Here is a 22560-nt window from a genome sequence, read left to right as displayed (position 1 = left end):
CAAAAAATAGTGAAATCACAAACTTATACCTATTTTTTTTAGATCTATTGGAAGATACTAGAGTATATTAAACGTTTCCATGGTTTATGATTCAACCAATATTTTAATATTTCCTTCTCTATGATTTGATAATTAAATCGGGGAAAAAATTAGGGTAAATATATGAAATTAACAATTATACAAAATTATTGAAATGGAAAAGGAGAGAGAAAATAGTGTCTTGTCAATCACTTTGCGTCGATGATGAAGCTCCGGCAAGGGGTGACTTGAATAGATGATGATGAAACTCTTATGAGGGAAAACATGGAGAATTTTGGAGAGAGAAAATGAAGGTTGAAAGTTTTTGAAGAGAGAAAATGATAATGATAAAAAATTTTGGAGAGAGAAATGATATGATGAAGCTTTTTAGAAGATAACAATGGTGATGATGAATATATATATATATATTACCAAATATTACGTAATACTTTAATTGGGAGGTGAGTAAGGAGGGGGGAAGGGGATGTAGGTTTCCCTACCTACAATCATGGGCGGAGCCACGGGGGGGGGGGGGGGGGGGGCTGGTGGAGGCTCGACCCCCCGTGGTCCGACTGGTGAAATATGTACTATATAGTATGACCCCTCTAATTAATAAATAGCTAATATTTGTCCTACATATCATGATGTTAGCGATAGCACAGTTGGTCTGTTAGAGTTTTTCATGGTAACTTGCTGAGAAATAGGTCTCAGATTCGATTCCACACTTGCCTACAATGGGGTGTAGGCATTAACTATTTTTGGACCGGTGTGGGCTTACTATGTGCCTGAGCTGGGCTAGGTGGCATACCGGCCCAACCCAAAGCCATTTTCACTTCTCTTTACGGAGTATAATTTCAACACAAACTTGCACGGGAGCTTACTTATGCCCTGTTCTTTTCACCTTACAAAAATAATATTAAGTAAAAATAATTTCAGTTCAGTAAAAATAAGTCCAGTTCAGTAAAATTAATTTCAGTTCAGTAAAAATAATTTCAGTTCAGTAAAAATAAGTTTAGTTCAGTAAAATTCAGTTTTCTTAAAGAAGAATTACAATAGAAAATCAGTAAAAATAATTTCAGTTCAGTAAAAATAATTTAAGTTCAGTAAAAATAATTTCAGTTCAGTAAAATTAAAGTTCAGTTCAGTAAAAATAAGTTCAGTTCAATAAAATAATTCCAATTCAGCAAAATTAAGGTGAAACAAATAGGGCCTTAATTTATGATTAAGACATTAACCCCCTCTCAAGCGCTAAAAAGTAGATTAGGATTAGGAATCTGAAGAAGAATTAGAATAATTAATCCGACAAACATTACCAGAGCTACTCCTACTCTAGTGCTCTGCTCTCTAAGTAAATGTTCACATTTCACTTCACTTGACACCAAAAAGCACATGCATTAAAGCGCCTTTACTCTCCACTTTCACACTCCTTAATCTCACTCTCTCTCTTTACAAATTCAATTTCTCAGAAAAATAGGAAAAAAAAAAAAATCCAAAATGAGAGAAGGAAGAGGTTCGAGCTTGGTGTATCTACTGGTGGTTGTTCTCTGTTTAGTTGCCTTTACTTTCGCCATCGCCGCCGAACGCCGCCGTAGCCGTGTACTTTCTCTCTCCTCTTTTCTTTCCTTTTTATTTTCTATTTTTTTTTTTAAAATTCAATTCATTACTATTTTGTGCTTGTTTATTTGTATTAATTGAAGCATTGTTTGTGCAATTATTACACTTATTGATTATTTGAATTTGTAATATTCAGTATTTTGATTGCGGTTAATTGCTTAATTGTTTTCAGTTTTGATTGAATTTCAGGGTTTAAGGTGAATTATTAATGGATCAGTATCAAATGTTTGTTTTTACTGTAGTAATTTTCTGATTTTAGGTGATTTAATTGTTAATAAGGGAAATTAATGTAGTGTTGATTAGGTTGAAGATAGAGGGTAAAATTATGTAGGGTGAGAAATTTGGGATAATTATAGGCAATTTACTGAGTAAGTACAATGGATTAGTAAATGAACCATTTGCACGAATCGAGGGTGAAAACTGTGAAGAAATTCAACCCTCCTTGGCCTGTCGGGCTGTCAGTTACTTGGAAAAAATTCAGATTAAAATACGTTTATAAGTTTAAGTCATTTGCAACCACTGATGAAGTATAAAGTTAAGGATTAGTACTTTTTTTTAGAAATCGAACACATTAGTCGATGATTAGGCTTGGGAGAAGGTAGTGTCCGGGGTGTAGCAAGTTGTGACTTGATAAGCTGCTCTACCGGATTATCAGTTTCATCTTTTGCAAACATGGCTCATTTGGTTCATCGGTGATGTTGTGATGAATATTAATATAAGCTTCTAAGGTACTGTAATGCATCTTTATTTGCAAACATGTGGTTTTCTCTTTAGGTGGTAGATGGTAACGATAACAAGTGTGATTTGAGTTTGTGAAGAGTGTGTTTGGAAATGGATGTACGCGTTTTGGGTATCCATGTGGGACATCTTTATCAAGTTGCACACAAACTTTCATTATTATTCCCTAACTTTTATCATATTCTAATTAGGTTCTTTTGGTGTGCCATTAATGATTTCATCCCTCTTCCAGTACATAGCTTGAGGATTCGATACCAAACCCGTGTCCTAAAGAAAATCTCTTTAATATTCCTCTTATTGAAGTAAAGAGCTTTGCCAGCTAGCCAATTCCGTTATAGAAAATGGTTGTTGAGATATAACTTAGTCAATTTGAGTATTGTAACCAAGACATTGAAATTTGAGAATTGCTGCTTTTTATTTTGTTTCCAAGACCCCCTAAAAAGCACTAATCTCTACCATTGCCTTAACGTTGGTGGATTGATTACAGGTTTGAATTTTTCCCACTAAACAAAGAAATTGAGTGTGCACTGTACTCTCTGCATTTCCAAATGATTGCCTATGATCAAATTGTTCACTATCTCATCAGAAGACATCATAATTACATTAGCAACCAAAATTAATGGCAAAATTTAAGTAGGATTTATGCTGACATGTTATAGTGGATTGAGAACTTAGTGACAAATTATATGGAATAACAGAAGTTAGTAAAGTTGGCGCTAATTTTAGGCTGGAGTGAGTGCCACAAAGGACGTTTGCAACAATAGTATGTCTTTAATGATTTATACTCATGAACCATTAATTAATGTAAATCACTTTGCCATCAATGAATCTTTTGTGCAATTTTTATGAACAGCACTAATTATTCTAGTACAGATCGTTGTTGATTTTTCTGATACAAAATTCTCCAAAGTTATGCTTCACGTGTTTTTCTTATATTGTTATTGAAACTAGTGTGAGGTTTTGATAAAATTTACTAGGCAAAATGATTTTCATTTCTTGTTTTACCTGATGAACTTTTGTCTCTAAAATCTGAATAAAGTATGTTAAGGCCATAATGTAGGATGTTTTGATAAATAAAAGTTCCTTTGTACAAAAAGTGAATTTGATAAAGCTTATGAGCATTAAATAAATGACAGCTGACGTAATTTTTTTTATTGCACTTTCCTTTCTGAGTATTATCAATAACTTCAGTGTCAAATGGAGTTTCTGGATATTTTAGCTTTTAAACAATGCTAACATGTAGGACCTGGGAAGGAGAGTTAAGAGAAGGGACATACGGGTATATCTGAGGATAGGTAGAGACAAAAACGATGCATATAACTTTTTAGTTTATTCTAATTGGTAAATTTGGCGCTGTGATTATCTGGATAAGATTAAAATTTGCTTAAATAATCGAGGAGTAACTTTATCAATTTATGAGCCTGTAGACATCTATGAAATTGGTAGCCTGTTCGAGATATCCCCCATTTCCCTTATATCCATTATACATGCTTCTGGCATCTGATCCCTATTTTGTTGAGGTCTCTTCTATATTATGCCAAACCTTGATTGTGGAAACCGCTGCTTAAGTGTTTATTTCCAGAAGGCTGACTGCAAAATAAGTGTATCACTGTTGCACTCGTTGACGCTTAAGTGTTTATTTCCAGAAGGCTTACTGCAAAATAAGTTAATCACTGTTGCACTCCACTTGCTTGACTTGGTTATGATGTAAATATTAGGAAAAATATTATGTTACTTTATGTTCTTTATGATATTGACTTAATGTAACGAGGCTTGAATGTTGAAGCAATATCATGGTTTCCTTTCTCTATCTAGATTATAAGAGGTGGTCTCTCTTAACTGCCACGTTGGTTCGTTTTAGGTTTTACATTATTTTTTTCCTTTTTTTTTTTTTTTGGGGGGGGGGGCTCCTATACCTGAAAAACAGGAGTAGTGACTGCAAATATAGATGGCTTAGCTGTTGAAAGATGCTATATGATCTAGACTGCTTATATTATCTTGTCTATACTATTTTCTTGCCGTGGATTTGTGGAATGAGTCAAGTTTATAGTTTCATTTAAGAGTACATTATTAAAAGCACTAGTGAGGCTTTTAACTTTCAACATTTGTGAATGAGTATTGTCTAATAACCTTGTTCCAATGCTTTTAATGAACTTTAGTTAACTGTGAAATTTTCAATGTTGAACTTTTCCCGTTAAATCTTCTTAAAATAATTATAAAACCTTCGTTGCTCCTTTTTTTTTCTTAACGTTTCATAAAGTTAGTAACACTATTATTTCATTCAATTTTTGGCAAGTCCCTTTTACTACCTCTCCCTCTCACCCTACTATATTTACACATTTTCATTCCCTTTCTCTTACTTATCTACCTATAGCATTTTACAGTCTCTCCTATCTTTTACACCTTTTTCTTACACCTACTCACCACTTTATCATATTGTCTCTCCAGTTGCCTTATGTGCACATAGTAAATGTTAAGAACTTTTGGGAAAGGACACAGTAGTTAAATAGATGAGAGAACATGAATATGAGGCTATGGCCAACTACTGAAGTGGAGTTAGGCAGTGAGCGTTTCCTGTCAACTATTGATTCTCAAAACATATGTTGGACTTAATAGATTTTCTCTTGCTCACAAACAAGGCTTTCTAAATTAGGATTTTCTTGTTAAACCTTATTATCTGTATGCTTGTTATTGATGCACATTCTAGATATGTGACTATCATTTTTGTATATACATTTATTTGGCTTGTTTGTATAAATATCATGGGGTAGTGTGATCTTTCAAATTATGAGAGAATACATGAGTTTTTCTAGTAGAAAAGCACTTAAACTTTGCTAATGTACGCTTAAGCTTTGAACATTTTATGATGGAGGTTTAAAACTCTTGAAAGCATTGCTAAACTTATGAGTAGTGTGGATATAAGCGTATAACTACATAATAATTTAGGTCTAAGAAAACTTCACATTACATGCTTTTGCTTGCTCCACCTGGACTTTAATTCCTTTTACTTCTACTTATTCTGTCCTTGACATGTAGTTCCTTTGCATTGACTTTGATTTTCCTTCAAACCTTGTCCTGATATTTTCGTTAGGAAAAATTGCCCGCAATAATCCGACCTTTTAGCCATCCGCTGTATGGATTATTTTTAAATAATCTCACTTTTATACCCACTCCGCTATAAATGGTCCCAGCCGGTCATGTAACCTGTTATAACAAGTTACTTGACACGTGTCGCCATGTTATTTGTCAAAAAAATAAAATTAAAATAAATTAAATTTTAAAAAAAGTTAAATGTTTTTTTAAGAAAAACTGAAAAAAAAAAAAAAAAAAAATTAAAAACCACCACCAGCCCAAGCCTTCCCCGCCATCCCTAACACCTCATCCCGTAGCACCGGTCACCCAGATCCCCGGCGCCGGCGGTGCCTTGAACCCCCTCCCTGAACACCCCGCCTCCCTCCATCACATAACCACCGTCTCCTTCCCTCACGACAGCAGTCACAGCATCAACCTCCGTCGCGAAATCACCAGCCCCCAACTCCAGCGTCAGCGCCGTCGGCCACCAACAACTCGATCTGTCCACCCTCTCCCTCCCCCTAAACCGCCGACTCGTGGTCCCCTCACCCTGAAACCACCAACCACCCTCGAAAACCTGTTCCCCCGTCCCGATCCCAGTCCCTCTCCCCATCCCCGTCCAAATTCCGGTCGTTCCTCCCTTTGTCCATCCCGATTCCAGCCTCTCTCCCCTAGTCTCCTTCACGCGATTCCGGCCTCTCTCTCTCTCCTACCTCCGTCGCGATTCCGGCCTCTCTATCCTTCCTCCGTCGCGGTGGTTTCATATGTGGGTGCGGTTCTAGGGTTTAGGTTGGGTGGTGGTGGGTATGGTGGTGGCTGAATTGTTGTTGCTTAGGGGGTGGTGGTGATTTTTTTCTTTTTTTTTTATTTATTTTTTAGACTAATCAATAAGTGACACGTGTAAATTCTACTTAAAAAAAAATATTTACCTGCTCAACCGGTTCCAAGTAAAATGGGATCATTTATAGCGGGGTGGGTATAAAGGTGGGATTATTTAAAAATAATCCATAGGTGGGATTATTTTCGGCGGACGGCCAAAAGGTCGGATTATTGCGGGCAATTTTTCCTTTTCATTATGGTACTCCCTTCTTCCTTTTAAGATTTCACCATTGGGGTGTTGTTACTTTTTAAGGTTTTGTTGGGTGGCATTTATGAGAATGATAATTGGTGGGACCAGAAGTACTGTATGTGAGAGTGAATTTGTTGTCGGCTATATATAATATCGGGTGAACTTACAGGAACAAACCAAATAGGAACCTTATATGCTCAAGCTTTCTATAAGCTCCCACCAGGTGACTTGGTTGCTTCATGACAATTTTGTGTACTGCTTCATTTGGAGAAATGGATATTGAACCATTTTTCTGTGTGTTTCTCATGTTGAGAGAATTAAGGTGCAAGCGGAGAGGTTGTTGTTAGTTCTCCATCCTTTTAATTGACATTTTCACTTGCAAGATGTTAGAAATTAGCATTGATTATGAGTAGCCTAACCTTGCTTCTGGAAAACCCAAACATCAGTCAATTTTTGAAAAAATTGAAATCAAAGAACTCGAAGGCATGGAAATTGTATTGCAGTGCCTGGAGAGACGAAATCTCTTTATCTGGAGTAGCTTTTCTTCCTATCCCTTTGCCTGCAAGTTGGTACAGAATGAACCAGAATTCTTATTGAATTAATCATTAATGCTTTCTTAAGCCTGTGGACTGCCTAAAGCCAAATGAACAAAGTGTCCAAAAATGCATAGAATCGAGTAGCTTAGGTACTTCAGAAGGTTTGAGAAGCACTTAACATTATATTTTACCTGCCTGTGAAATTAAGATTTTCAGGCTTAAACTGAGTGTCCTACTTGAGCATAATGATAATGATATTTGTTTGTGAGTGCAAAAAGGGACTTGAAATCACTTGATTGACGGTAGTTTAAGGAATCTTCTCTATACTAATATGTTTTTCTGTGACAGGGTAATATAATTAAGGATGAAGTAACCAATACAACATACTGTGCTTACAGTTCTGATGTTGCTACTGGATATGGAGTTGGGGGATTCTTGTTTCTTCTTTCAAGTGAATCAGTGCTTATGGGTATGACAAGGTGCATGTGCTTTGGTAGACCCTTGGCACCTGGTAATGAACGAGCATGGACTATCATTTACTTTTTCTCGTCATTGTAAGAATCTCTCTATTCTTGAGAATATTGGTCTTGTCAACAAGAAACAGTAATACAAGCCATCATTATTTATGCGCATTATACGAATGGTAAATTATTGTCCATTGCGACAAATTTCTGCTAAATATTGGAAACTAGGGAACATATTCTGCTCTTCATCAAAAACAACCCCCTATCTGCTCACCATTGGAATTTAACTGGACCCTCTTGTCATTCACATCAGCTGATTTTTTCCGTAGAAACCTACCTTAAGATCCTTGTCAATGTAGCTTGCTATTCTGGAAAACCAGACTGAACTTGTTACAAATACAAATAACTGCTTTTTACTTGTTTTAGAACCTCGGTTCTGAAACTCTTAAACTAATTCTTGCCTGACTTTTTGTTTTGTAAAATTATTTTTTTTATATATATCAAATTTTCAAACTATTGTACTGCATATCTGTTTTTTACAAGAAAGTACATTTTGTAAATTTGTACTATTTGCAAAGAAAAATTCTGGCCCGATTTATTACTGTAAAGATGGCAGCTGATATTTTATTTGTGTCTATGTGCAGGCTAACATTTCTGGTTGCGGAGGCATGTCTACTCGCCGGTGCAACTAAGAATGCTTACCATACCAAGTACCGTCATGTACTCTATGCACAGAACTTCTCATGTGAGACTCTGCGCAAAGGTGTTTTTATTGCTGGAGCTGTATTTGTGATTTTCAACATGGTCTTAAATGTGTACTACTACTTATACTTTTCCAAAGCTACAAGCTCACAGACAGCATCTCACAAGACAAATCGCTCCAGCTCTACTGTCGGAATGACCGGTTACAAGTAGTTATGCTATAGATTTGAATCGACTAAAAGTCACTTTGAAGAGTTGTGCATTTCCTCCATTCTTGAAGTGAAAATTATATAGATCATTTCAGTGGACGATGGCATGTCTATAATATGGGGTAAGATACAAATCAGTTTTAGAACTTAGATAACAAAACTAGTAAGTTCGAGCTTTTTGGCTGCTCATGTTTCTCGTGTTTTTCATGTTTTTTTTGTTTTTGTGAAAAAAGAAGTAAAGCAAAGCAGGGCGAATGGTTCGATCATTTTCTGTATTTTCTTTTTGCCGAGGCTGTAGTGGTCTTCTCTTTATGCTATTATGTTATCAATTAACCTATACTAAAAGCGAATCTAAGATGACGTTTGTGACGATGTCATTAATAATTTTCCGTCCTTTTTGCACTTTCCTTTTTTTTTTTTTTTTTTTTACCAAATTTAAATGACTTTCATTTTATAAGCTACAATAATACTTATTTCTATTTTGACATCATATCTAATCTAATCATACCAATTAATATTTTTTTTTAACATATATTCTATTTACTTTAATATTTTAGTTACAAGTATACAAACATAGATTAAAAATAAGGTATTAAATATATCATTGTCCAATATTATTATAATATTAAGGAGTATCAATTTTTTCCTCCAAGCTCCAACATTAATCATTTGACATTAATCGTTATGCAATGTGATTATTAAAATTAAAATAAAAACCGCTACTACTCACTATAAATACATTTTAAAAAAGTTGATTATGGAATACTAATTATCCTAAAGTAATATAAATCAACTAAATTTTCATTTAATGCCGGTCAAAGTGTGTCAACAAAAATATAAGGACAAATGTATATGAGTTCGTATACGGGTACTAACCTTTTATTTTATTTTTTTCCCTTTTTTTTTTTGAAGACATATACGAGTACTAACCTAAGCTTATATTTTCGTTTTATCAAAAAAAAAAAAAAAAAAAACTTATATTTTCGTTTTCTTATACTTCCTCCGTTTTTTTTTATTGCATCATAGGGGTTTTGGAGGCAAAATTTGGTAGTGGGAAAAAGTAAGAGAGAGAAACGTAAAAATACAAAATTGTCCATGTAATGTAAGATAAAATAAAAAGTAAGTGTGAAAAAGTAAGGGTATGTTTGGTATTTGCAGTGTGAACATAGATATTTTTTATCCTAAAAAGGAAATGATGCAATAATAAGTAAACTTCCTAAAGTAGTAAGTGATGCGATAAAAAAAGAACGGAGGAAGTATAAAACCTAATAGCTTCTAAATTTCTATTAATAAATTATTTTTTATAAAATTCAAATCAATAACCTTTATGCATTTGGTATAAATTAAAATTCAAGTTATTTTGTGACAAATATTTTTTTTGGATAAATTGTTAAATTAACAATCATTCTTTATTCCCCTCAAAAAAAAAAAAAAAAAAACATTCTTTATAATTTTTGTTGTAAAGTTTAATTATAATCGTGCATGGCACGAGACTTAACCTAGTGCACGAAAAAGTAAAACCTTCTCAAAAAAAATAACAATTTAAATTTAATATTGGAGGGAATAAAATTGAAAACTACATATATAGATTATATATACTCCACAATCCCGTTATCCATAGTTTTATTAACATTTTTTATATACACCAGGTGCATAGAGTTAGCTACACTTACCACTTTAGGGTGGTTTTTGTTCATTTGATATTAAAGAGCAAAGATGTTCAATGAGCGGAAATAACGAAGTATAGAACTCAAAACAATATTTATCCTCGAAGTCTGACCAGAGACAAAAATAAAGGGAAATCAAAATGTACTCCTTTCTACTTTGAACGTATTTATTCTCGTTTTTTTTATTATTTTTTTTAACCGATGATTTCATAAATAAGAACAAAGACTATTATGTACTTCGTATAACCTTGTTAAATTTGTTTTAATACTACTATATAATATCACCGTTAACAGTTATTTGCAACATTTATTAAAAAAGGGGTGCTACCTATTATTTGCAACAAACTTATTTCTTTCTTATTTTAGTAACTTTTTTCTGTCAAAATGACTAAAATACCCTCATTTAAAAACTATTAGCACATAATATCACACATAATTACACAACATTATAACCTTAATCTAAATTAATTATCTTTCTCTCTCCTCCTCCATCTCTCATTTCAGCTTTCTCTCTCCTCCTTCATCTCACAATTCATCTTCTTCATCTTTCATCTCTCTTTAAACTCTAATCCATGTCACTAGTGGGTTTCAGATCTGGTTATTTGTGAGTGGTTTGCTTGATTCTTGGTCGGATTTGGTGGCTTGTGGGTGGATTTGCAGGTTTGTGGGGGTGGTTCGTGGGTAGGTTTGTTTATCGGGTTGGTCGAGGGTATTGGTGGTGTGTGGGATTTGGAGGTTTGTCGGTGCTGTTAGTGGTTCGTGGGGGTGGTTTTGGTGGCAGTAGAAGGGTTTCGGTGGTTCATCGGTGATTTTGGTGGTTCGTGGGGGTGGTTTTGGTGGTTAATCTAATCGGCGTTTAGTGGTTCGTCGAAGGGTCAAGGTGATTAGTCGGTGGTTCTGTTGGGTTCGTGGGTGGGTTTGGGTGGTGAAACGTGGTGGTTTTGAGTTTTGTGTTTTGGAGGGTTTAGTGGTTCTGGTGGTCGGTGGTATTGGTGGTGGTTAAATCGGGGTTTGGAAGGGTCAAGGTGATTAGTCGGTAGTTTTGTTGGGTTCGTAGGTGGGTTACGGTGGTGAAACGTGGTGGTTTTGAGTTTGGGTTTCGGTGGGTTTGGTGGTTCTGGTGGTCGGTGGTATTGGTGGTGGTTCTGGGTTTCGGTAATTTGGGTTTTTGTTTAGTGAAACGCTAAACATCGCCCGCAAATTACCACATAAAGCCCACAAATATGTTATGATTTGACCATTATGCCCTTTTGCTAAAATTGAGATAATCTCGGTGTAAAAAATGTGGAGCCGTATTGGCTCGTCGGGGGAGACCGGATGGCAGGCCGGAGATGCGGGGGACGCCGGAGGTACGTCGTCGTCGACGGAAAACGAGGTAAGTGACCGCTAAAATTCACGGTTTACCGTCGTAGTGGCTACGGCGCCTAGGGTGGACGCCCAAACCGTAGCCTGGACGTCCAAGCCGGACGCCAGAACCACCAGAGTGGCGTCCAGGCTAGACGCCCAGACCACCTGAGTGGCGTCCAGCCCAGACGCCCAGACCACCAGACTGGCGTCCTGGGCAGACGCCACTCCACTGGGTGAGGCGGCCCTGCCAGGCGCCAGTCCAGTGGGTGTGGCAGCCCTGGCAGACGCCACCTTTAATAATTAAATTTTATTTTTTCCTTTTTGATTTTGTTGTTGTTTTTTATTTAATTTTTTTTGTGAAAATAAAAAATCGAAAATGATTTTTTAAAAAAATTCGAAATGGGTTTTTTGTAAATTAAATTTGAAAATTCGAAATAGGTTTTTTTAAAATTAAATTTGAAAATTCGAAATGGTATATTTTTAAATTTAGTTTGAAAATTCGAATTGGGTTTTTATAAAAATTAAGTTTGATTATATATAATTATGTTTTTTTTGTGTTAATTATGTGGAAATATAGAAATTAAATGTATTATCCGTTAAATGTATTTATTGTAATATATAATTGATGCAGGAATATGGTGGAGACGGAAATGATTACAGTGAGATATTTGGACATGATGGTCCATTTGAAGAAGCTCAACAGGCGATTGATTGGGCAAAACAGGTTGCAATTGCAGCTGGATTTTGCTTGGTAGTAGCAACTCATAAATCTCAACGGGATGGTAGAATGGATCGCATTTTGAGATGTGACCGTTATCGCAAAAGAGAAGAAAGAGATTTTCGTACAGCCACTCGGTTTGACACAAAGCGGAAAGGTTGTGGGTGTGAGTTCAGAGTAAAGGTTCGACAACTACGGAGTCGTGACGGTTGGGAAGTGATAGGTTACTCTAAATGGGGGTATCACAACCATGAGATGATAGTATATGAAGAGGGTCATCGACAACTGAGCGGCTTAAGTCCTGCTGCGAAACTAGTTGTGAAAGAAATGAGTGATGCTCAAGTGAAGCCTGCATTTTAGTTTTTCTTGTTTACATTCTTTATTTACATTCCAAAATAATGTTCTATAAATAAAATACAATAACCATCAGTAATCCCTCCTCGACGACGACTCCCACTGCGCAAGGGTCTGTTCCAGACTATCAACAACAGCTCTCCCTGTTGCACTCATGCTGTCCTTCTCAAGAGAGAGTTTCTGAACGTCTTGCATTATCTTTCCCATCCACTGCATACAACAAAAAACAGAAGATGAAATACAATAACAACAAATAAAACTTAATTAAAAGACAACGATAAATATAATAAGAGACATACCGCTTCCGTGGCAGTAGGCGGTGGCACATAATCATCATCGCTGTGGTCGAGATCAGCGATCAACCTCGGGTGGGAATACCGGTTGAACCATTCCATGTAGTAATGGTCACACATGGGAGTAACCCCAGAGGGCGGCCGCTGCAACTCCGCTGTCCATAATCGAGCCACCATCGGAAACTGGTCCCACGTCCCGGTCATGATATCCGGCCATTCCACGACGTACTCCCTCGACGATGCAGGTCGGACCGCCTTCATCGGGCACGCCGGGGGAGGAGGGACAACTTGGACAAATCCAAGTTGGCGAAGACAACGCTGGGGCATGTACGCTTCGACGATGTCACGATACTGAATGAGTCCCGTGTACAGGGTCCTGGGTACCCTAACACTAGGGTTCGGGCCGAAAGGCATCCAGTTCACCTGTACAATTACAACATATAAAATATAATAACATGAATATAATATGTGCAAATAATAAAATGTAGACTCTATAAATAAACGTTACCTCTAAGGGGGACAGCCTGTCCAGCAATAACCGTATCGATCGGAGGCGGTCAACGGACTTCTTCTCCGAGCGGGGACTCCACGCACAAGCACGCGGCATCCCCTCATCAATAGGAACTGGGTCACGATGTGGTCGCAATGCAGGAAAATACTCGTATATCCAAGTCTGCAATAGAGTCAGACACCCAGTGATACCTGCCGCGTCAGCCCGACTCGCAAATCCTAGTTGGCGATACAAATACGCCAACGTAGCCGATCCCCAGGAAAACTGGCCTACACTGTCGGGGTCACACGCCTCTACGATGTCGCGTGGCCTGAGCTTGTTTCCGCCGCTCTTATCCGGAAACAAGGTACATCCGAGGAGTAGAAAAACATAAGCACTCAGCTGTGCGTCGGGCGTCCTACGTGCACTCGGGTACAAACACCGCTGCAACACAGATGCGATCTTCACACCTCCGTGTTCCCAAACACCTAGCGCCTCGGTGTACAGTGCAGCCCTGTCCACCGCCAACAACTCCGCCAGCGAATCTGCCTGATCCGCATCAGCCACAGCACAAAGTCGTTTACCCTCAACACGAATCCCCAGAATGGCCTCGACGTCATGTAACATGATCGTCATCTCACCGAACGGAAGGTGAAAAGAGTTTGTATCCGGCTGCCATCGCTCAATGAAAGCCGTGATCAGCGTACTGTCAATCTTATCGTGCATGGTGGGCTCAATGAAAGCTAGGAATCACACTCCCGTCAACAGGCCCACCGGGCACCTCACTCCTAACAACCCAAGAATCATTACCCGCCCTCGACCGTTTCCTGCTTGCCCCAGAGACAGTGGACGCAGATGATGTGCCAGATCTACTAACAAATCTACCACCCCTACCCTTACGCACCTCCACCATATGCGTCTCGTACATGTCATCAACCCTCTGACTGAATGGACCGTAATCATCATACGGTCCACTGCCATCGTCCACATCCTCATCCTCATCTGCGCCCTCCTCCTGCTCCTCCTCCTGGTCACCCTCCTCAGCATCATCATCGTCATCGTCATCCTCATCCCGACGGTGGATCCGTTCTCTACGAACTGAGGCCGAAATACCACGGGATCTGACATGTCTATGCCCCGACCTCTCCACTGAATAACTTCTACTAAGAAGCTCTATATTCTTCCCCCCACCATGACGACCCTACACAAAATTTTAAAATATATAAACATACAAAAATTTATACGATAAATAATCATCATCGCAAATCAAATACACTAAAAACAAACAAATAATAGTAAACAAAATATAAACGTAGAAAAAATACAACGAAATTGAAAAAATTTATAAAAATAAACAACAAAATATAAAAACAATTCAAAATTATATTACAAAAAAAAAAAAAAAAAAATTTAAAAACAATTTTTTAGAAAAATTTAAAAAAAAAAAAAAAAAAGGGGGGGGGGCGCCCTGGCTGGACGCCCAGCCGGCGGTGGTGGCGCCAGATGCAGACGCCGCCACCAGTTGGCTGGCGCCTGGGCTGGACGCCACCGCCACGGTTGTGGCGTTTAGTCTAAGCGCCGCAGCCGTGGCGGTGGCGTCCAGCCCAGGCGCCAGCCAACTGGTGGCGGCGTCTGCATCTGGCGCCACCACCGCCGGCTGGGCGTCCAGCCAGGGCGCCCCACCGCGTTCACGGCGGTTTTCCCCCTTTTTTTTTTTTTTTTTTTTAAACAAAATATACCTTTCCACCTTGGGACATCCTTCCCTCCGCCGCCGCCACCACTTCCTTGCCTTGCCGCCTCGACATTGCCGTTATTTTGAATTTTTTTTTTTAGAGAGGTTGAAAGAAGATGAGCAATGAGAGTGTGAGTGATGAGAGTGTGAGTGATGAGAGTGTGAGTGTTTTTTTTTTTTAAGGTCAAGGGCAATTTAGGGAAACCAAGTGAATTTTGTGGGCTTTATGTAGTAATTTGTGGGCGATGTTTAACAAATCCCTTTGTTTAATTATTTTTATTTTTTTTTTGACAAAGTTTAATTGTTTTTTTTTTGGTAGGATTAATATTTAACCACATGCCCTTAATTTTCAATAATCATGGTTTAAAACTTTTTCCTAGGAGTCCACGCAAACCCCCTTTGTTGCAAATAACTGGTAACGGAGGTAGTATATTCTTATATCAATTTTTACACTAATATGAGATACAATATGTTAATGATCAAGGGTGTATAATACAAAGTGGAGTTAAGTACATTGTTGGGGTCTAAGTTTTTTTTTTATTTTTTCACCTTTTGGGATCTAAGTTATTTTTGTTCACCTTTTGGGACCTAGAGTTAAGAATTCGGTAACTTAACTCACCTTTAACTCAAATGAATAAAAACTTAGTCCCTTAGCATTAAATATTGTCCAAAAAACACAATCCCTTGATAAAAACATAATCCCTTCATAAATTTTGTCAAAAGCAAAAAACATACACCCTTCTTAAATTCTGTCAAAGCAATTAGGAACAATTTTTTTCAACGAACACAAATCCAATATTTGACTATTAATTATTTCAAATCCAATTTTTTTCAACGAACAATTAATTAAACGTACACTACTATCAAAAGTGTAGTAGTGTACGTTTAATTAATTATCCTAATTATATCAAAATTGTATCTTTTAATATTTGCATCAAAAAGAAATTATATCCTTTTAATATTAGACTTTTATCTGTATGGTTTTTTTTTTCGATGGAGGAACAAGCCAAGGCAACAAAGAAAAAAAAAAGAAAACTAAAAACAAAAAACTAAAACAAGTAACTAAAACAAGGAGGGATCAGGCGTGGATTACAACAAACTTTTATCTGTATGTATAATAGGATAAAAATTGTTTAAGTCTAAATTATTTGTGTTAGAATTTTTGTTTTCTTAACAATTGTTGTCAAAAAAAAGAATTGTTTGCAATTGTTATTTGACTATCTTTTATTATGAAATCTTTTTTCACCTGTAAATAAAAATAAAATAAAAGTAACTCCATAATAATCATAATTTGGATTCCATTAGGATTTAAGTTATTTCTCTGTTAATTTTATCTTCTATCAATATACATAAAGATAAAAACTAAAATTTTCTGTATAACTTAATGTATTTATAGAATTAATTTTTTTTTTTTTTACTTTTTCCCAAAAAGAGTAGACTTATTAGTAAATTAAAAGTACGCCACCTATGAGTCGTAGCATATATGAACAACTATACCTGTTTGATTATACAATTATGAGGCTGGTTTGAATTTATACCAAATGAAGCTTCTTGCATACGCTTCCAATACCCCAAGCACACACGTGTCTCTTTTTGGAAGACCACCAATCAAATCAGTCAGAAAAATGCTTTTAGAGGTCTAAGTTTTATAAGGGACTAAGTTTTTTTTTTTCCTACCAACTTTCTAATTGACTAAGTTCTTAACTAAGGGACTAAGTTATTTAACCCAACCTAGTTAAATGTACACCGGAAATTGCACATGAGGTCCCAAACGGTAAAAAAAAAAACATAGGTCCCAAAAAGTGAAAAAATTAAAAACTTAGATCCCACTATTGTACTTAACTCATACAAAGTGAGCTAAAAAATAAAAACAAAATTATGTAGGATAAACTCTAATTCTTGGTTGTTTTAAAAATAAATAAATAAATAAATAAATAAATAAAATAAAATAAAATAAAAATTAATTCTTGGTTTCAAGACTTTTAAGTTATATATAATTTTTATTTGGAAATTTGGTTATTTTCAACTTTATCCTATTTTTGAGTCCATGCTTTATGAGTGTGGTTAGTTTGTTCCGGTTAAATCATGTTCTCTTCACATTAAGAAATAGTACTTTAAATACTCAATGGATGCATTGGTTTAACTTTTTACCTTATACATTAACTTTAAATATTAATATCTTTTATTTTCTAAACATTAATATCTTTTATTTTATGAAAAGATAGAGGATGTTTATATTTACTAAACTGAGCTGAAATGAACTGAACTGATTGAAACTGAACTAAACTGAATTAATTGAAACTGAAATGAACTGAACCGAGGGCCTGTTCTCATTGACTGAACTCAGCTGAACTGAACTGAACTAAGCTGAACTGAACCGAGCTGAGCTGAAATGAATATTTTATAAGAGAAGGAAATTAGGAGTTGAACTGAGCTGAGCTGAACTGAGCTGAATTTCAACGTAAGAGAACAGGCCCTGAGCTGAAATGAATATTTTGTAAGAGAAGGAAATTAGGAGCTGAACCGAACTGAAATGATTGGAGCTGAACTGTACTGAAATTAAGCTGAACTGAACATGCCCATAGTTGTGTAAAAGTGAACTGAGCATGGTCTTAGTTGATAGGAGTTTTGATTTCATTTTCTTATTACTACTTATTTGACTTTTTAATTAAGATTTATGTAATTTCTAACTATTTTTTTTTTGTAAATGTAATTTCTAACTAGATGCTACGAGTAGTTTTTTCTGTACTCCGTATCATTAATTAAATCTGATCATACAAAAAATAAGGGGTATGTTCTCATTGACTGAAATAAGCTGAACTAAATTGAAATGAACTTATTAAAGCTGAACTGAATATTTTATAAGAGATGGAAATTAGAAGGTGAATAGAACTGTACTGAACATAATCGTATGAGAACATGCCCTTGAGCAAGATTAGCGCAGTCTCATATTAAGACTTTAATTCATTGCTGCATCAGCTTTTTAGATTAAATTATTTTTTTTTTCTAATTTATAATTATGTAAGATTCCTTACGACTCAATAAAATTTATCTCTTCAATCGCTCAGACTCATTTTTTACATATAAATTAAATTATTAAAGTTTTTTAAAATAATTGAGTACTAAATTGAGTCTGAAGTTGAGTATTGAATTTTCAAGATTCCATTTCAGATTTAATTAAGACTAAACTTCATCAATGATTTAAAATAATAAAGTCTTGTCTTAAGACAACAAAATTAGAAAATGATGATATCATCTAGAATATTAAGACCTAGGGCTAATCTTGCTAAAGGCTGTAAAAGGTTGGAAAAAAAAAACACAATTATTTTTAAATCTGATCAAAGGGGCATTAAGATGGAAGAAGTGTCAAATTTCATCCGTAGCCTTAGCTTTGTAGATTTTATATTAGGGATTTTTATTTTATTCAATCTGATATAAGAAGCAAGTAATTTTTTCGGTTTGATTTTTACTCTAGGTGTAAGATGTTATATAATCTTCCACTAAATTAATTAATTTTTGTCACACTAGTATATATTCATTCGCTTTTACCTTCTTATTTCCTAATACTCCGTACATAAAATCCATAAATATTATACGGAGTAAATACTAATAAAGAATTCTTGGATACAATATAAAGAAATTGAATATAAATTATAAATTCTTCGAAAATGAAACATCATACAAATGGTATTTAATATCATCATCTCAAAGTAGTTGTTAAACAAGTAGCTAGGGATATGGGAAGAATTGGGATGATAAACAACAAGTCAATTCCATATACACCACAACACACGCATACCTTATACCATACTTGCCCCAACCGGCCAGAAATGAATAAACATGGTAATATGGTAAAATAATCGTAATTATTACTTTAATTTGTACCATATACAACGCCCAAACATCTTTTCACATACTTGTAAGCGTACAGAGAGTCGCAAGGACAATACTTTTCACATGCTTGACAAGCGTAGAGAGAGTCGCAAGGACAATGATATCCCATATTTTATACTAGTATAAGTTGTCAAAGCATATAAAAACAGAGGAAATAATCCAATCCGACCTACTAGTATATATAACATAAATCAAGATCTTCTCATTGAGGAGTATGTTTGATACTTCTCAAATCCCAGAGATCATCTTCCATAACATCACTATAAAATGCATCACTATTACAATTAGCATCAACATCCCAAAATGAAAACCAAATTGAACCCCATGACATTTGTTCATCCACTAACATCCCTGGCTTCAACCACATCCTCCAATCTTCACTATCTTGTTGATCATCACAACCTATAACGTTTGCTTCTATGTTATTACAATTGTTATAATTACTAGCATCATACCTTCTCTTCTCCTCTGTCGCGGCCACCACGACCGCCTCTCCTACCGTGTTCTTATTATTGATCTCACCTTCCTTCTTCGGCTTCTTTTTCCTTGACACACTCATTTTATTATGTTCCATCATCATTTTCTTTTGGCACTCCATTTTCATAGAACAAACAAGTTTGCTCTTTTTAAGCTTCTTTTGTTGGTATGTTAGGCATTTATTTGCAACTAACCTTATGTGCAATATTCCTTTATATATAGTACTCCTTGTTACAAAAGAAAAGTATTACCCTTTTCGCCCCTTTTATTTATTCTTTCTACTATTCTAATTTCTTAATATATAATTTGAGACCATAAAAAGTTAAAACAGGAAGAACAAATAAAGACGAAGAGAGTAATAAACCCCGAAAGAGATCTTATCCATGAATCAATCTGGTACTCAGTATATTGGAGGAATGGAGGGATAGAATTTAGGAGTTTGGACAGCGTAGGGCTGACTACTACTGCCTTATTTTTGGTTGGATCACATGGCATGACTTTACTTTGTTCTTTAATGGGTTTAAATCTCAATGTTATCCTTGAAATGGGTGATAAATGCAAGGGTAATTTAGTCATTTCAAATGGGGGTTAACGTGAGTCACAACACTAGTAGATAACGGCATATACCCACTGAGCTAACTACCATATTGACATGGTACAAGTGGCTAATTAGGGTCCAATAAAATGGGCCCTTTCATGTCGGCTCATGACAGTTATGATACAACTATCAACCCAACTTGTCCTCTAACAAGGACAAGCCCAAGATGTCGGCAATTCTCCAACTTTTTAAAATTTTCGTCTAATTTAAATATTTGCACATCTACTTGTATTGTATTCTCTGTATTTAGTAGGACAACCAAGTTTTAACTTTGTGATTGAAGAAGAAAAGGTCATTGAAGAATAAAAGGTCTAAATTTTAGATAGGAAAATTTGTATCTACATAAACAATAATAAATTATGAGAGTGATGTAAATGTCCATTCTCAACATGTTACATAGAATGTGGGTTGTTTATAATATTTTGGTTAAATCTTAAACAATATACAAAATTAGATTAATTACCAGTGAAACAATGAGATTACTTTTTTCTAGTATCAATCTCGTCAATTTTTAATCGCCTACAATTTCACTATTTCAGGAATTGACTTAAAATCATACCAAACTTGCAAAACAAAACAGCTAAATTTATTATACTTTGAGTCTTTTTTGTCTCCAGAATAAGAAGTTTTCACTTGTCATTCAAGAAACATTCACAAAATCAGTCAGATTTAATTCTCTCCCAGTCTCCCTTCATATCTAGCGACTTGAGAATCTCACCTCATTGCTCAATTGGTTTAGGCCCAAATTTTTAGCCATTATATATGTAAGCCTTAACGTAATTTCCTTATTTAGTTGGCCCAACTTCCATTACCTTGAGCCAAAAGCGAGGCCAACTTAACAAGTTTCGATTTATATACGAGACTTATATGGTCAATTAGACATTGAAATAAACTTACTGGTTACCTAAAATATGCCCAAACTAATTTTAAATGTAGACGATGGCCAAAACACTTAAACGATATTCAAATAGACACCCTTATCCACTTTTTACCGGGTTGTATAATTTATGAATTATATTGATCTTATTACAATTGGGATGGAAATTAGACTTTTGTAGCTTTCTAGCAGTGTGTTGTGCTTTATTTCAAGTTTGGGATAAAAAAATTTTAGTTGTGGACTTTAGTCCGTACACACTAAAGAAGTCGAAATTTAAATACCTAACCTTTCACTCTAAATTAATCACTAAGGCCAAACAGTTTATAAGTAAAATGGTGTCATTTAAATTTCACAAGGGTAATTCTATATGGTAGTCTTTAGATTTGATTTTCTATTTGGTGGAATTTTTATTTTTTTAATTTTTTTTATTATTTTTTTAATTTTTTTAATACCATAGTTTCTAATGGCCCCCTATATTTGATTAACCCTATGTTGTGCACCAATTCGTATTAAATTGGCTATTCAATGGCTCATTACCTAACCTTAACGATCATAAAGTCTAATCTAGGTGAACAAAAAATCGGGTCGGACCTTAACATCAAATATTATGCACAAACTTGCAAAAAAGTTTCAGGCTTGTCGAGCTAAAGTAATCTTTTCAAGCTTTTTTTGGGCCATGTTCTAGTTTCTAACTAAAAATAGTGCTTTTTTACTTACCTAAATCCGCTCTATTAACAGGCTGGGACAATGTGATCACCTCTAGTCTGATCTACCCTAAAAAAAACAATTTCTCCTCCTTCAAACCACCACCTAGTCCTTCTCTCTACTCACCCGTAACTGACCACCCTTTCTCTCTCTCTCCTCCACTTCCACCACGACACTATTCCCTCCTACCCTCTTACGTACTGCCCTTTTTCTTTCTCTTCCCTTCCATCACCTCGTTACATTCCTCACCACATGCAAGCTCTCCCCATCGCTCTTTCAACTAAACTCTTTCTATACATTGGTTTTGATTTGGTGGGGATGGTTTTTCGAGTGACAAAGGTGATTTTACGAGTGGTGGGGTGGGTTTTCAAAGTGGTGTAGGTGGTGTTTAGGGATGGGGATGAGCAAATTAGGTTGTTAGGGTGGGAATTTGGGTACCAGAGTTTGTTCGAGGTAGGGCTGAGTAAAACTATCTGAAAACCCGATGATCTGATCCGCATTCGATCCAAATAAAATATATAATTGATCCGAAAACATTTTCAAATTTTTGGATTTCGGATATCTGATATCCGAAAAAAAAAGTTGGATATCGGATATTGGAATCCAATCCGAAAATCCGAAAAAAAAATACTCAATCAGCATACCCTAAATACCTCAGAGGCCCAAATAACCCAAAGCCCAAATAAACCCAAACTAGCAAACCCTAAATCAAAACCCTCCAATTTTGCAAACCCTCCACCGCCTCTCACTCTCTTTTCTCTCTCCTTTCTCTCCTATAGTCTTACCTGTTAAATATGGAAGAGAAAATATAGAGAGATGAGGGAAGATTGTTACTTTGTATTTTAATATTCCATCTAGTACGGGATATATATAATATACATTACCTAGGGTTCCATCAACGGATAAGACCAAATACCCAACTCTAGAGTATTCTAGATAATACATGGGATAATAGTCATCCACAATAGATATTTTCATAACACTCC

The 22560-nt window shown here is 35.7% G+C and overlaps 1 protein-coding gene across 1 annotated transcript; it reads left to right on the top strand.

Moving 5' to 3' along the window:
• Nucleotides 1-1305: 1305 nt before the first annotated feature.
• LOC110719184 lies at nucleotides 1306-8816 on the top strand. Its single transcript, XM_021898088.1, has 3 exons — nucleotides 1306-1614; nucleotides 7396-7601; nucleotides 8156-8816. Exons 1-3 carry the CDS (start codon nucleotides 1513-1515, stop codon nucleotides 8424-8426), a joined length of 579 nt encoding a protein of 192 aa, XP_021753780.1. The 5' UTR covers nucleotides 1306-1512; the 3' UTR covers nucleotides 8427-8816.
• The last annotated feature ends 13744 nt before the right edge of the window (nucleotides 8817-22560 follow it).

This window comes from Chenopodium quinoa, unplaced genomic scaffold, assembly GCF_001683475.1.
Source record: "Chenopodium quinoa cultivar QQ74 unplaced genomic scaffold, ASM168347v1, whole genome shotgun sequence".
In the NCBI taxonomy this organism is placed as follows: Eukaryota; Viridiplantae; Streptophyta; class Magnoliopsida; order Caryophyllales; family Amaranthaceae; genus Chenopodium; species Chenopodium quinoa.
This window is presented reverse-complemented; position numbering and strand designations above follow the sequence as displayed.

Excerpts from the sequence above, each read along its gene's own strand:
- LOC110719184 (XM_021898088.1), top strand. The coding sequence starts at position 1,513 with ATGAGAGAAGGAAGAGGTTCGAGCTTGGTGTATCTACTGGTGGTTGTT. Across the intron at positions 1,615-7,395 it reads CCGAACGCCGCCGTAGCCGT|GGTAATATAATTAAGGATGA; the intron begins GTACTTTCTCTC and ends TTTCTGTGACAG. Across the intron at positions 7,602-8,155 it reads ATTTACTTTTTCTCGTCATT|GCTAACATTTCTGGTTGCGG; the intron begins GTAAGAATCTCT and ends GTCTATGTGCAG.